The 15,503-nt window shown below is 46.1% G+C and overlaps 7 protein-coding genes across 7 annotated transcripts; 4 read left to right on the forward strand and 3 right to left on the reverse strand.

The window, feature by feature from the left end:
* Window positions 1–1,703: 1,703 nt before the first annotated feature.
* Window positions 1,704–2,471, forward strand: FGR50 (Fgr50p; the record flags this gene model as incomplete). Its single annotated transcript, XM_020210042.1, has 1 exon — window positions 1,704–2,471. One exon carries the CDS (start codon window positions 1,704–1,706, stop codon window positions 2,469–2,471), a length of 768 nt encoding a protein of 255 aa, XP_020066381.1.
* A 1,173-nt stretch (window positions 2,472–3,644) lies between these two features.
* Window positions 3,645–4,583, forward strand: CANTADRAFT_5217 (uncharacterized protein; the record flags this gene model as incomplete). Its single annotated transcript, XM_020210044.1, has 1 exon — window positions 3,645–4,583. One exon carries the CDS (start codon window positions 3,645–3,647, stop codon window positions 4,581–4,583), a length of 939 nt encoding a protein of 312 aa, XP_020066382.1.
* Window positions 4,584–5,386: 803 nt separating this feature from the next.
* ZCF19 (Zcf19p) lies at window positions 5,387–8,070 on the forward strand (the record flags this gene model as incomplete). Its single annotated transcript, XM_020208547.1, has 3 exons — window positions 5,387–5,735; window positions 5,784–6,592; window positions 6,671–8,070. The coding sequence occupies 3 exons, from the start codon at window positions 5,387–5,389 to the stop codon at window positions 7,571–7,573; spliced, it is 2,061 nt and encodes a 686-aa protein (XP_020066383.1). The 3' UTR covers window positions 7,574–8,070.
* Window positions 8,071–8,094: 24 nt separating this feature from the next.
* Window positions 8,095–8,749, reverse strand: CANTADRAFT_203370 (uncharacterized protein). Its single transcript, XM_020206549.1, has 2 exons — window positions 8,716–8,749; window positions 8,095–8,606 (listed from the first exon to the last, which is right to left on the reverse strand). Exon 2 carries the CDS (start codon window positions 8,546–8,548, stop codon window positions 8,261–8,263), a length of 288 nt encoding a protein of 95 aa, XP_020066384.1. The 5' UTR covers window positions 8,549–8,606; window positions 8,716–8,749; the 3' UTR covers window positions 8,095–8,260.
* A 115-nt stretch (window positions 8,750–8,864) lies between these two features.
* CANTADRAFT_25461 (uncharacterized protein) lies at window positions 8,865–9,344 on the forward strand. The gene has a single exon (XM_020207431.1). The coding sequence runs from the start codon at window positions 8,901–8,903 to the stop codon at window positions 9,120–9,122; it is 222 nt and encodes a 73-aa protein (XP_020066385.1). The 5' UTR covers window positions 8,865–8,900; the 3' UTR covers window positions 9,123–9,344.
* A 194-nt stretch (window positions 9,345–9,538) lies between these two features.
* CANTADRAFT_42285 (uncharacterized protein) lies at window positions 9,539–11,038 on the reverse strand (the record flags this gene model as incomplete). Its single annotated transcript, XM_020208904.2, has 1 exon — window positions 9,539–11,038. A coding segment is annotated over one exon (1,500 nt), but the record flags the coding sequence as incomplete, so codon positions are not given.
* A 2,494-nt stretch (window positions 11,039–13,532) lies between these two features.
* On the reverse strand, window positions 13,533–14,922 carry ARC40 (Arc40p). Its single transcript, XM_020207432.1, has one exon. The coding sequence runs from the start codon at window positions 14,849–14,851 to the stop codon at window positions 13,718–13,720; it is 1,134 nt and encodes a 377-aa protein (XP_020066387.1). The 5' UTR covers window positions 14,852–14,922; the 3' UTR covers window positions 13,533–13,717.
* Between the last annotated feature and the right edge of the window lie 581 nt (window positions 14,923–15,503).

Here is a 15,503-nt window from a genome sequence, read left to right on the forward strand (position 1 = left end):
TGAAAGCAATTTTCGGCCCAACGTTTTCCTGCGAATTCTATCCTTGGTCACCTGACGGGGCAACCACTATAATTTGTCATCTACATGGAGGCAAAACCGGCCGGCAATCCAGGAATCGGCTGTCGTTACAGGCACGCCGGAGAAGGTGCTGGCGAGGCTGGTTTCTCCTGTCTTCCATAGATTCAATGGAAGGTGGTTCCGGGTGACTTTGGAAGGTGGTTCCAGGTAGCACAAAGAGGAAAGTTGCACCGTTAGGCCGAAAGATCAACCGCGAGAGGCCAATTACAGGCAGGCGCCAATAGAAGGAGAATGGATGGAGATACATTTTGAAAATCTTTAGATATAGATATAATATCTATCGTCTATGGATTTTTGTAGGGCACCACTCAGTCTCCCACTCTCAGGTACTAGTCTGCCAAATTCCAGAATTCTGCGACAGATGGCTTAGTCATTAAAGAAATTGCTGGTGTGCTTGCGTAAGCAGGTGAGGCCTAGCCTGAGGTTGACAAATAGATCTTAGTTTGGTCTTGAAAATTAGTCATTCTGTTAGATCTTCCAAGAGCTTTGACCTTCCACATAAACATGGCTGACACACTCACCCGTTCAATCAAGCCAAAATAATCACTTGCCGCATTATTATGGCAAATTCAAGTGTACCTTTTCTATTTTTGTCATTTCTCTCAAGTTACTCTTGTATTATTCTATGCTGTAACAATTATGATCATAGGATCTGAAAAGGGTCGACTTTAACAGTTTCTATACGATTCAAATGGATATTTGGTTAATCAAAGAATAATTGCGAAGTAAAACTCGCCAGTATGCATTGATGACCGCTTGAAAATAGCTGTTCCCTAAGTCTTATTTTTGTATAGTTGTTAAACTTAGCCTTGGTATTATCTGGTCTACTACTTACTTTTCTTTCCATGTGCTTTACTTGACAGTCCAATTTGTTTTCTCAGAGTATATGTGCCTTGGACTGTGAATTCTACTATCTTTTTGATCTTCTGTGCTCTTAACTCTCATTCTGGACTTCCAAAGTCCAACATCAATTTCCAACCTCTAAGAATCGAAGCTAGTCATATCGTTTATCAACGTATCCCAGTTTGGGATTTCCTGGTGGTAAAATCTACTCAGAAAATTCCAATCAAAATTGAATGGCATGTAATTGTTTGAACAAAATTCAAACTCAACTTCGCTAGCAAAACCATCTGCCAGTATTACAATGGTTTAGTTACGCAAATAGCAATACATACCATTATCTCATACTCAAAACTTCTATTGAACTAATTCGGTCATCATGAAATACTCCGTAATGTCTAAAATCTATTGTTGAGTGAAATGCCAATTTTATCGGAAAAGAAGTTGAAAAAATTAAAATACCTACAAAACCCTCATAATGAACCTCAGTCAGAGATCCAGAAGTCTAGATATGTTGTACCCCTAGTGACTTCAAGATCTTTACAGTATTCACTCAAAACTAAACCACTATTACTTATACCAATTTTGTTCGCCCTACATCAGTACTGACACTTGTATAGCACCAGTGCATGCACCACGAATTATTGCCACCTATCTTCCGAAGCAGCTGAATTACTTCAACATCCCTCATTTCACTACCCCAGTAAGTGCCCTAATTAAATGTCCTGCACACAGACTCCGCCATGTCTTGACTTTCTCCACTACTACGCAGTTGTTACTCAACAATGTCTGGGTTGGTATCTAAATGGGCCACAGAGAGCCCCCTCGATAGCAAGCCTGTCCATCAAGAAACGAAGACCAATCCCTCTCCAAATAAAGATAAATGGAGCAAGCCCATCACATCCAATAAATCGCTGCCTTTGGTAAGCAAATGGGCTTCTGCTCCAGACGAACCGGACCTTACACCCATCGAAATCGACCAACCAAAACACAGGCAGAGAAGATCCAAGCACCAGGATGTACCAGCCAGCCCCCCACTGTCTACAGATGGCGATTCCAGACGACACGGAAGGCATGATCGACACAGACGAAAATCCAAGGACGAGACCAGGCCCAAAGGGGGCCGGAATGGTGCTGAACCACCCGAGGAAAAGCTCCCACCCATGACAGATGCTGCCAAGTCGTTTGCAGCAAGACTTGGGGCGCTCAAGGGACCTGTGTCGCCACCTTCATCCAGCGAGAGGCACGAGACCCATCATCACTCCCACGAAAATTCAGGTAGGAAGGCACCACTGCTCCAGAACAATCCACTCGCGGCCAGGCTTGGGTTGGATCCTGAGAAGCCAAAGGGAAGGGGACAACAACGGGCGCCCAAGGCCAAGCCGAGGGACAGAAATGGCAGAAACAGCGACCGAGGCAATCGCCCCGGCGCAAAAGCGGCTCCGGTGGAGGAGAAACAGCCTGGGCCAGACGAAATCAAGGCTGAAGAGGAGTTGCGCCAGCTTCTCGACAAGTTGGATGCCAAGGAGTTGGACTGGGCCAGTTTCGAGTAACCAGCTGGGCTGTTGTACCCATGGCGCATATGTAACGGATTATGTAATATAATAGAGACCAATGAGCTAAAGTGGCGGGTCCTCAGGGTCTTGCCATCTGTAGAAATAGATCAAGTGGGTCAGGGTGGTCAAACGAACCTGCAGAGGTGAACTTCGTCACCTTTGAAAACTGTAAATGATTTGTAAATGGTTACAGAATTTGCAATCTGATTTCTCCTATTGAGAGTCACAGATAGTGGTCGTCTCATTGCTGAAGGAACTAAAGACGGAACAATACATGCACTGCTTTGTTTCTTGTACAATATTTCAATTTTTTGCAAAAGTTATACAAAAACAATTTCGGAAGCTGATGAGTTTTTTAAAGGCTTTTAAGGAGAAAATATGTCCAATGTGGGAAAGAAAGCAACTGAATTGACTGTAGCTGGATTTTATTAACTGTTCTCAACAGGAGGTGAACTTGTTACACATGCCTTGAGTAAGGATTGGTTAAGAACACTCATGAATAGCATACATAACAAGACCTCACAATGTGATAGATATTCTGTGATTGGGCAGACTTCAGAGAAATATCAAGAGAAATAATAATCTTCTCAGAGGGACCTTAACCTACTAGAATCCTCAGAATTCCTGGAGATCCTGCTTGAGGCTTGTTTTATGCTGCAATAGAGAACAATATTACTATGTGATATTCTGTATGGAGCATTCATAACTGATGTTCACCGCTTGAACCACGTCCCGCCGAATTTTCAGTACCGAGAGAACCGCCTGTGAAACGTGTAATAAATAAGCAGGCTCCCTCCAGGCCATGAATTAATGACGGTTGCGGTGGTCCAGCCAAATCCATGCTAAGAAGAATTCTCAGGCTGCAAAGAAGCGCACCAGGGAGATTTGACAGTTCGTGACACACTGTGATTACGTAATCACTCACTTACCCCAGTTCATAGTCTCCCTTTGGCGACAGATCTCCAGGCGCCACCACCTCTCAGAGAAGCGTGACACCTCTCCACCAGTGCCATTACTCCATCCTTACCCCCACACTTCTCCCGCTCCCAGCACCACCTTTCACCCTCCCTCACCGTCCCCAGACTCTTTCCTCCCTGCACTACTGCGACCCCGCGAGTCGCCCCATACTGAGCCATCACTACCACCACCGCCACTGCACCACCACCATCCATGTTCAGATTAGCCATACGTGCTCCTTTGCGGCTCCGTCCCGCAGTGCCGAAATCTCCTACGCTACACTTCACATCTTCGCCTCTTCGCCACATCCACCACATCTCCCACGAGCAGCCATTCCAGACTAAGAGACTCCCGTTCAAAACGGTGGTGGTGTTGATCGCAGCATCGTCTACAGCAGCCATGGCACTCTACGTGGGAATCGAGATGTGGCAGTTCCACCGCACCAACGACTCTGCCAGGACCATTTTCTTACCGTTGTGGATGAACAGCAACTTGCTAGGCCACAAGACGTTCAGGTTCCCAGAAGGGCTCCAGTACTTGGACGAGGGCTTCAGGGTGTACATTGAAGAGGAAATGGGTCAATTGAACCGTTCCAGCCATGGTGACCTAGAAAACTACCACCACATTCTCCAACACGAGAACATCACCTACGCGGTTCTTGAGCAGTTGACTGCCAACATGCCCATCCGCAAGATCTTTGGGCTCCCTATGGTGGTGGACCAGCCTTCAGAGTTCAGCATGTGGGTTGAGGCTACCAATCCCAGCTTTTCTGGCGTCCAGATCGCTTTGCTGAGAAAACACTCCGATAGCGGGTGGAAAAATACGACTATTGAGCCCTCATGGAAGGTTAGACCTTTCAACGTTGCTAGCATGTTAAATGATGCCCTCATTGATGCTGGACTCAAGTTGGATCGCCTCGATCCACCTGATCTTGTGGGGAATGATATCCACAAGGTGCTCAGCCGATTCCAGCACAACGACTACGACGTGATGTTTTCCGGCCAGTTGGTGGTCATGGATAAGCATCACCGCAAGAAGGGCATCGTGAAGTACCGTGCCAAGCTCGACTTCGACCACTTGGTGGTGAACCGAGGGGTCAAAATGGTGCAAATGGAGTTGGTCCACGAAAATGTGACTTACAAGGTAATGTAGGTGCAACTGCGGCCAAAATATCCACACTGCCATCTCGAGCAGTTGAACTTCAAATTGATATTGCAAGCCTCAATATGAGGACAAAACTCATAAAAATACTCAGCATCTACATTGTCCTTGGTGGCTGCGAGTTGGCTGGTTTCCAGCTATTCTGCAGCTAGTGGCCACAGACAAATGAACCAGGATTGGTGACACTGGGCACAACAAATAAGTGCAATGGCCAATGTGGGCTAGAACTGGTCAGGTAAACTTGACCGTGAATTGAGCAATTTCTAACATGCACTATTTCTGTGTCTGCAAATTTGAATTGAAATTGACTTATTTCCACAATAGCTACCGTGGGCCACGACTGGTGGAATTTGAATTCATTTGTAAACCACTATTCCTGTTTTTAAAAACATGTCCATATTGAAAATTTCCAAAATAAATTCCAACTACTGAAAACTTGAACATACTTGCAATTTGCAATTCTTATTTCTAACAAATTCCCTATTGGCCACTTTCCTATTCCAGTTTCTAAAAAAATGTCCAAACTGGTTTATTTTAGAAGACTAATTCCGTTTTTAAAAACTTGAATATTGGCAACTCCCAAAATCATTACCTGAAAAACTCCATACTGGCCAACTTCCAACGCCTATTCCTGTTCTGGCCCACCTTGAGGCGCCATCTTATCTCTTGGTTTTGTGTCGAATCTCCCCAGAAAACTCTCATCACGTGCACTTTCTGTTATCACACGAATTCCTGGCTTAGAGAATTCACCACCAATGGAGGCTACTGGAAAAGACCATCCCAGCGGTCCGAACATGACGAACCACTCGGAGCCGCCTACAAAGAAGAAGAAACCTCACAATCGCAAGCTTTCCGATGTGGGACGGACCTCCATCAGCGAGAACCGAAAGTTGGCCCAAGCTTCCAGGACCCTCAAAGCTTGTGATTTGTGTCGAAAACAAAAGACAAGGTGTTTTAGGTCTCCAGAAAACCCATTATCATGTTTGCGATGCACTTTTCTCAACAAACCATGCTCGTTTGAGACAACACCCGATACTATCCCCACAATACCCGAGCCCAACGGTGGAGACCCCACACTGAAGAAGTTGGACTTGATCTATTCCGGCATCAATGAGGTTCTTCGGATCCTCAAGCACGGAGACGGTCCTCCAATCGATGCCATCAACGACGATACCAGGCTATTGCTCGAAGCAGCGTCTGCGTTGAGGAAAAGTGGCCAGGAGAGCATTCCTCATCACGATCACAACTCCGACCAAGCAAATTTCGAGGATCATCCCACCTTCCAGTCCCCCACCAATTCCCTCAAGGCCTCCCCATTCTCCATTGTCACGAACCAGGTCTCCAGCCATGAAATTCCTACTCCCATTCTCAATTTGCTTGACTTGTCCACCATCCAGACATACCGAAAACACGAGGATCTCATCACCTTGAGCATTCTCACCGAGCAAGAGACCATTGAGTTAACCAGCAACTTCAGAAGAAACTATGGGCGCTGGGTCCTGTTCCCAAAGAATGTGGACACCAGGGAACTCGTGGAAAGAATAAGATTCAAGTCTCCGTTGTTGTTGACTACCTGCTGTTGCCTTTCATTGAGGTTCTCTCTTAATGGCCTTGACCCAGATGATGTCAATACTGTTTCAAGAAAAAGAAATACTTATCGGCAATTGGGCAAACAATTGGTGAAAGAAGTAAACCAGTCCTTACTCAAATACACCTCGTTAAAAGGCGAGAACGATGGTGACATTGAGTTTCTCCAGTCGTTGGTGATCCTATCGATCTACTCCTTTTCTTTGACCTCAATCATGAATGGCGTGGGTAATAGATCACTAGAGCAAGACAATCAAGAACATGGAGTTTTATCAGACGACGGCCATGAAAACAACTTGGATAATATCAACCTCGATCCATGGTTTCTTTCGAGCGTGGGCCTCACAACATTCTTATCAAAATCGACTTTTGGAAAGTTATTTCAAAAAATGAACGTTGGCGACAAGAACTTGGTACCCACCGGGTTGCCATTCGACACACCCAACTTTCTCGGCGGTGCCTCATTTCTTCCTGGTACTCCGCATTTCCAGTCTCAATCGATCCTTCTCGATAACTCAGACTCTAACGAGTATCAAACGTTGACGATTCTTCGAATCTATAACCATCTATGCTTGGTCCACCTAAGCAATTGCGTTTTCTCGGGTAGGATGTGCGTGATTGACGAGATAAGGCTTAATTACTGCACCTCCACCTTGGGACTTTCGTCGTCGACAAACTTTGACGGACGGATGATCAGCGAGATTGGAATATTATTGATCACTTACAACTTCATCCAGTTGAATCTTAACAACAGTGGCAGTGAAGGATGTTATATTTCGTTGGAGGATTGTGAGAGCAATTTTGAGGGCGTCAGGGAAGAACTTCGGGCCTGGTACGACCAATGGGAGTATTTGTTCGACCAAGCTCCATTGCAGTTCGTCGAGTTAAACTATGACTTTTGCAACTTGGTGATCTATTATAGTTACAACTACCAAAAGTCGCTCTTGGTGACTACTGGCCATACGATTTCCCAGCTCGATGAAAGGGCCAGCTTATACGACGAGAACCACATTGACTTTATCTTTGGCTTCAGTGACAAGGATTCCTTGGTCAAGATGATTCAACACGCGTACAATGTTGTCAGGTTTGTGAACGTGATTGAGAGCGATTCGTATTTTGCGTATCTATCGGACCAAGTGCATTTTTGTTTCTATTTCAGCGGAATATGCTTGATCAAGCTCTTGAGGTTCGTGGTGGAGACGAAACAGACGGGGTTGTTAGCCAAAATTGACCACATGGAAATCAGTGACTCGTTGGACGGTCCAGTGGGCGACATCAAGGTGCTTATCCACAAATTCAAGAGTGTGGGGCAAGGCAACGAGGGTGATGTGATTACAAAGTACGAGAGAGGACTTACGCGGGGCTTGGAGGACCTCGAGCGTACTGGCTCGTGATGGTGGTCATGGGATTGGTTGATAAGCTCAAAACTTCGAGTGGCTGGTGTTGCACGGGCCGAGTTCTCAAGTGTCTGGATATTATCACAATTTATCGGCCTTAGCTTTTTGTGTCTGGGGAACCTCCAGAACGGTGCTATTTCCGTGGCACAAAACTCGGGATCGTGACGAAAAAGGCTTGGTGCGGCAGCCGAGCGTGACTGGTGCACAAATACGAGATGCCCAGGCTTAGCACTGGTGCTATGGCCGTGCCAACCACGCGTATTCCGTATGACAGCTTGCGGTTGGGGCATTGCGTTCTCTCGGTGGGGACGCTTCTTTGTGCAGCGTGCACATGGAGACTTCAACGGAAATTCACCGGCCACCACATGTGCAGCCAGACATCATTGTGAGAGCCACCAAGTGCCACCAAACAGCCAGAGTGTTTCCCTGGCCCTGATCCTGGTGGGGCCTCCCCCAGCACTCGGTCCTGACCCCTACTCAGCAGCTGTACTCGGCAGCCAACCATCACCTCCCTTTAGCAGCCGCAGGCCGGTTATGACACCTGCATCCTGCACAAACCCCATGCAGCGGACCGGGCAGCGCCCCGTCAACAATGTTCATCGATCAGACGTGATGATGCAGACACCAGTATATATAGACCGCCTGCTGGCACCATTGCAGCCTCATCATCATCATCATCATCTTCTATCTATCTATTATGAGATACAATATTCTAACTTTTCTATGCGTTTTGTGGGTTGCTGAAGCTGCCAGTATCCACTCTGGCGATGGCTCTGAAGAAGCCATGGATTTGGGCACATTGACCCAGTTGGCCAAGCGTCTAGGTGGCCACAGCTCGGGTGGCCGTAGCAGTAGCTCAGGCAGCCGTGGCTCAGGTAGCCGTGGCTCAGGTAGCCGTGGTTCCGGTAGCCGTGGAGGTGGCTCTAATGTCGGTGTCGGTGCTGCTGGAGGTGCTGCTGCTGGAGGCCTCATTGCAGCTGGACATCATGGGCATGGAGGTGCTCGTGGAGGAAACCGTACTACCCATACCAATGGAGGTGCCGTGCTATCGCCGCCGTACTACTTGGTTGGAGGTGCCATGGCCATGGCATTGATTTGAGTGGGCATCGTGTCGACGGAATGCAGGTCCATAGTCTGACTTGAACCATACCCAATTATGCAACCAATGATGAGGAATAATGACTTATTTAATAATTTACGTATTCATCAAGTTTTATTGTAGGTAGTGGTGGAAAAACAATACTATAGCATTGTGTGATGTGAAAGGTTCAAGCTGGTATACAAAGGATGCAATTCTGATTTTTATTACTTAACGTGTGCTAACATGTCACTGGTATACGCTATGGATCTAAAATTGCACGACTTCCAGATATTAGTTCTTGACAAATTACGAAGAAGCATACTATCTTCTCTGGGTAGGGCTATTGTGGAAATATCCTGTTTTCAAGTATGTCCAGAGTGCACTGCTATGGCTTATGAAGGAAAATTCACAGATTTAGTTCTAGATAAACCAAAGAATATTATTGATACTGAATGGGACCAATAAATGAGTACTTGTGTTCTCGGACCTTTGATCTTACGCAAGACAATTTCCTGTATTAATCCTTTTTCTATCAACCATCCACCACCATGCAGTTATATCTTGGGTTCATCATATTGCTTGAACACTACACCTATGATCCAATTAAGGTTTTTCCCGGGTTCATTATCTCAGGATTTCTAGTCTATTCCCCACGTTCAGAAAAACATTTTATCTATTCAATTCACAGCAGGTCCATTTATCCCAAGTGACTTTCTGTATAATCTATTAATTAAAGTTTTACCTTAGTACATTTATCCAGATTGGGCCTTATTATTTCATACATTATCTATTCACTATTAACATTTATCCCAACTCTTCTTCATAAATTATCTATTCATTACAGTTTCAATGTTTATCTACAATTATTCCAACTTTCCCTTCTACTTCAAATGTCCCTTGTAATTCCCTTCCATATAGTCGATGTGCACAAATGCCCTTTCCACCATCGGTAAACTCTCGACCGAATACTGAAGGGCCTCGGCAATGTCGTGACAGTCTTTCAACGTCAAGTTGAACTCGTCCACGGCAAAAACCACATCGATCTCAACGTTGACATTATCCCCAACATGGTACACCTTGAGAGATGTGATTTGTTTGATCGACTCAGCAAAGCGATAAGCCAAGTAGAGAATAATCTTGTAGTCTTCCTGGCTGGCCACCGCCCCTGTTAAATTGTCTATGTGTTCGTAGGCAGTTTTGCACCAAATCACTATCACATAAATCAGCAATAGAAATGCCCCCAAAGGATCCAACCACCAGATATCGAGTAAATACCCAACGGTGGGCATGAGCAACGACACCGTGTTGAAGACAATATCGGTCAAAGCATCAAGCGCTAGTGCTTGCACAGAGCTTGAGCTGCTTTTGGCACACCATACAAAGCAAGCAAACTTGCTCAATATGGTCAACAACATAATGGCTATGGCAGCTGGGCCAATTTTGACGGCAGTTCTGTCTTCAGGTTTAGTCAAGAATAGGGCCTTGAACGATTCCTGGCCCACCTGGAAGAAGGAAATGATGATGATTACCAGAAACACCAACACTCCCAACGGCTCTAACCTCGAGCGTCCTACCGGATACGAGTGTTGCACTTTCCAGTCCTTGTCGGTGGAAAGCTTGTTGGCGATGTAAATGATGAAGGTGGACAAGAAGTCCAATACCGAGTCCACCAAGGAGGCCACCACCGACATCGACCTGGTCAACAAGCTGACGACGATTTTGCCCACCAAGAGCACGAAATTGACAAAAAAATTGACGATGATGGCCACATAAACCGCATGACTGCTTTCTTCGGCATTGTAACCCAAGAATTGGGCCCCCTCATGGTCCACGTTGCCTGGGACATCGTGGAAACGAGAGTACTTGGAGTTGGTGGAGTCCACGCTGGGACCATTGGCGAGGTCTGCAGCACCGTAGGCTTTGGGTGAGGACTCCAATTCTTCGTCCTCCTCTGTGTGGGTGGCTAATTTCGACCGCAGGTCGCCATAGTTGCTCAACATGTTGTAGTGGATACGGCCAGCGTCCAAGAAGTTGTCGATTTCCTGGAAGCGCTCGATTAGGCGGTTCTGCTCCTTGTAGTAGTTCCTGACCGGCTTGCTTCTATTCTTGGAGTCCTCTGACACGTAGAAGTCGTACCAGTGGCAGAGGTGCTTGTAGTGGCCAATCAAGCGGGATGGTCTCATGGCGTTCAACACGCTGAGCCTGCGCTGGGGGTCGTCGTCCAACGAGTAGATGCTGGCGTTCTCCACACCTGATCTTGTGCCCGGCAATGTGAACGTGCTGGAGTTGGCAATGAGGAAGGTGCTGTCGAAGGCAGGGTTGGCGTTGGTGACTGGGTAGTGGCTTCCGAGCAACTGATGGAGCAACGGTGGTTTGGGCTGGGGAGTAGCTCTGTGGAGCTCGTTTACTGACACAGAGTAGCTCCGTGCTAGGTGAGGTGTCTCAGACTGGGCTGGTCCATCGTGCCACTGGCGTGATGGCGATTGGGAAGCTGGTGGATGTCGGTAGTCAGTGGTTCCAAGAGCACCATTGCCCATACGCTTCAAGTTCCCCGAGGAGAACGACTTGCGTTTGGGAGCCGCTAGCGGGGAGTCGGGATCGCCGACTCCGCTGGGGAGGAGTGGCGTGGTGTCTGATGGCATGGAGGACGTGGAGGAGAAGAAGAGAGTAGCGTCAATTGCCGCAATATTATTCAAAGATTGTGCGCAACGGCTGCGGCTGGGTGATGTCGGAGAGTGCGGATGGGGATGAACATTCATACTGCTCCGGTGGGAAGTGACACAGGAAGTGTATTGGTATAATGTTGGTTATTTTTGGAGTCCTGACTGGCAGGGTGGTGACGACGGAGGTGGAGGTGGCGATGGTGGAATATCCGTTGCTGGTGGGACCAGATGAGAAAGATTAGTGGATAACAGAGAGCGGTCCGAGTATTTTGACAGATCGAGAAGAATAACTGAGGAATTGCCAGAAATTGATGGGTATTGCAGTAGAAATGGATAGAAATGAAGAGATATTGTGCCACCAATGGAATGGGGCACCTGGAGCCATTTGCTAAATTCTCGTGGTGGTGCTTCCTCGGTACACTAGAAGTTACCTCACCACCAATTTCCATTGGTTATCAGAACTAGAACAAGTACTGCATAATTTCTCAGGATTTGTAGCTAGTTGCTTGGTTCTTACCCAATTTTAATAATTTGCATTGGACGAACAGCGAGCCGAATTTTCATTAGAACGACGGATTTTGGCAAGCTTGCCTGCCCCTTGGATCGCTCCAAGCGGTCTGCCTTTATGTAGGTGAGGTTAACGATTAACAAATCTCTTTGTCACTAATGTGTGCTGGAGTTGGACAATGATAGTCATTCCATTTTGTTGGTGTATACTGAAACTTTGCCAGCTTAGCAGTTTTCATATTTATGCTCCCACGTAAACGCAAACAATGTTTGCTCGAAAAACTACCATCCATAATTTCTAAGCTTTCAATTAGTAGCTACTATCCGGGCACAATTTTCTAAATACTTACCGGGTAGTTTTGGGTACCTAGGGAATTCTGGGAGACAGAGTGTGCAAAAAAACGCTTGACGAACCTCTATACTATAGCCACAAAATCATCCTGTAAGTTAAAAAAGCCCAAGTATCCCACCTGTCTAGAAAGTTTGTATTCCATATTTCTCCGACCTTGAATTCTACTAACCTCAAATTCTAAGAGTAGTTTCAAAAAGGTTTTGCTGCTAACTTGGTATGATCTGTGGGTATTTCAGTTTGTAAATTATTAAGGCGAGCTCTGGAGTCACTCAGCTTCAACCACTACTCTAATGTTACATAGAATCTCTCCTTGGAATTTTTAGGTATCGATTTACTCCAGTTTAAAACTTTCACGTAAGTATAAATGCGATCTAAATTAGAATAGTCCAGAGTCCAGATTTCTTCAAGATTAAAGACACCAAATTTCCTTATTTGAGCAAAGAAGCAAATCGACGTTATGTAGCGGGTTCCAGTTATCTAAATCCTGCTTCCCAATTGAGTACTACTTCCATTTCCACTAGTCTCATCTTCTGAGACTACCTATTTCACTGTGGAAAAGTCGCTAAACACCAAAAAAAAATCACTAACTACCATAATATCTGTTGATCAAGTCTTTGCCTCGTGGTATATCTACATTGAACCGGTACTCCCGTTCCTTTACTCTTTCTAATAATTCTCCACCAATATACCTCCCAGCGTTCTAGCCCAAAAGCCGCGCCAGACCCTAATTACCCGGACATCATCGCAAAATTTTCTATATAAGCCAACGCTTCCCACCAATTGCACTCGACTTTTGAGTGTGTCTATTTGAACTAGAAGGAAAGCTCCACTTTGGTTGGAATCGCAGGAATCCTTTTTTTAGTGGTGCCAATGCACCACGAATGAAAGGAGGTCGCGTTTGCTCACTGTTTGGCAGCAGACCTGATGGAAACAACACCACCAGTGTTTAAAGTATGTGCCTTTAAATGCTACTAAATGATGAATTGTTACACAAACATTCTGTCCCGGTGAACCCTGAGCCATGGATAAAACATGCATCACCATCTGACCAATAGCATTCCTTCTGGTTGATCCGTACTAACAGTTAGATGAGACATGATGGCTCGATGTGATCTCCTGAAGATTTTCAATAGAATCTCGGGGAGTGTCTCTTCTCGGAGACTTAGGAGATTTATGGGAGACCGTCTCGATACTCTGTCTTTCTCGAAAGCCACTAGTGATTAAATGATGAAAAACCTACTTTTCAGTTCTGCTTCTGAACCAAAAATTCCTGAAGATAACCTTTACCAAGCTCAATTTTCTGACAATCATTTAGTGACTTTCGTGTGGACAAAGTGAGACGATGGTGCCCGTCCCTGTATTGTAGCTCTTGTAACGTTTTCACTGCTTCAATTGCTACATTTTAGTGGTGTTCATGGAGGTGTTATTATGCCTATAACAACCACTCTCTGTTGCATCTGTACTTGTCTTTTATTTGGCTTTACTGCTATCGTCTCCTATTCTTTGGCTCTACATCGGCATATGAACTTTTAAATTCTCTAAACATTGAAAATAACAACCTTTCCGTCGATTCCTGAGGTGCTGACCTGGGAGTTGGAAAACAACTTGATGCTGGAGATGGTGTTCTGGTGAATCGTGCTCAAGGCCTTGTTAGCACCGGTGCTTGGCTTGTTGACTCTACCCTTCAAGTCCATCTGTTTGAACATGTTCAAGGCCTGGTGTGACGAGATCTCTTCGTCGTCGTCCTGGTTTTCAGGAACGTCCTTGATCAAGTCCTTTTGCGACTCGATCTTGTAGGACTCTTGCCAGTTGTGCTCGTCGCCTTCGAACACAATCAAGTTGCAGTTGTGGCCACCAACAACGATCTTGGAGTTGGTTAAGAAAACCAAGCTCTTGAGCGATAAGTAGCTGGTTCTGACGTTGAGAATGGCTTTTGGAGGCAACCCTTCGCCTTCTGGGTACACGATTCCGAGCGAAGCGTCGTGGGAAACGAACCCTAACGAGTTTCCGTCAGGGCTGAAAGCAACGTCGTGAATCCATGCCCCTGTTTCGTTGATGAAGTCTCCACACAACGTTTGGAAGGGCAACTTGGAGCCCCACACCGTGGGCTCTGGCTTGGCGTCCAAGCCCTTGATGTAGGCACTGAACACACGGGCATGGCCATCAGTGGAGCCTGCAGCCAATAACACATTGTTGGGGTGCCAGCTCAAACTGGTGATAGTTGACTTCAATGGTTTCTTCAAGTGCTTGGAGACCCACCAGTCGTTTTCGGCTTCGTAGTAGCACACAGCGATAATTCTGTCGGAAGAACCCACGGCAAACTTGGTGCCATCTGGCGACCACTTGCACACGGTGGCAGCACGGTTGATTCTCAACAACACCAAGGTGGGCTTGTACTCGCTGGAGGCATGGTCATATTCCCAAACCAAGGCATTTCTGTCCTGAGAACAAGTCAAGATTTTGGCTCCATCAGGCGAGATATCCACCGAGGTGACAGTCTTGTCGTGGCCCTTCAAGGTGGTGAACAACTTGGGCTTCTGGGCCAAGTTGCTGGAAGTCTGGTAGATCTCCACGGTGTTAGCTTTGGTGATGGCCATCAATGCTCTGTCCGGAGAGAAGACATGGTCCTTGATGGGCTCGTGGCCCAATTGGTAGATGTGGGGGTTGGACATGGTGATGGATGGCAGTACCAGGAGTCGACTCTACTGATAGTGGTGGATAGAGGATTTGGAGGCGATTTATGGGTGGTGGGTGAGAGAGGTAATATGCAGGACGCACATAGGAGTATAGAGGCATTCTTCAAATAATTTATGGAGTGAATACGCAGGATATTGATTCTTGCGGGTGCCATTAATGGGATAAAATCTGTTATTGGTGACTTCAGGCTGGATAATGTCTTGTTTTCCAGAGTGATCGTAGGTGCTGGAGCTGTATGGATGTGTCTACTTCAGATATTCCATGGTAAAGAAAGCTCTAGATGCGTAGCATCGTTATTCTACTATTACCTGGCTACGTCGATTTATCGCAATTATTGTAGTATCAATCGTAACTCTATACGTTCACAATACTGGTCCTAGCATTTTTATTATTGGTCCTAGAATAGTTAAAATCTGCTTATTGGTTAAAATTTCACCTTATTGCCTCATATTTTGCCTGAGATTGGGGCCATAAAGCGGCTTACCGTTTTCACCGCAGTTTAGTGAGCCCCAAACCAGCTAGTGCAAATATTGCAGGCATAAATGGTAACAATACTTGTATTAATTCTTTACAAGGAGCCATGGGGGATCTCTAGGATCTAACAGACTATGTCCCCACAAGAAAATG

The sequence above is a fragment of the Suhomyces tanzawaensis genome (assembly GCF_001661415.1).
Source record: "Suhomyces tanzawaensis NRRL Y-17324 unplaced genomic scaffold CANTAscaffold_2, whole genome shotgun sequence".
Taxonomy (NCBI): Eukaryota; Fungi; Ascomycota; class Pichiomycetes; order Serinales; family Debaryomycetaceae; genus Suhomyces; species Suhomyces tanzawaensis.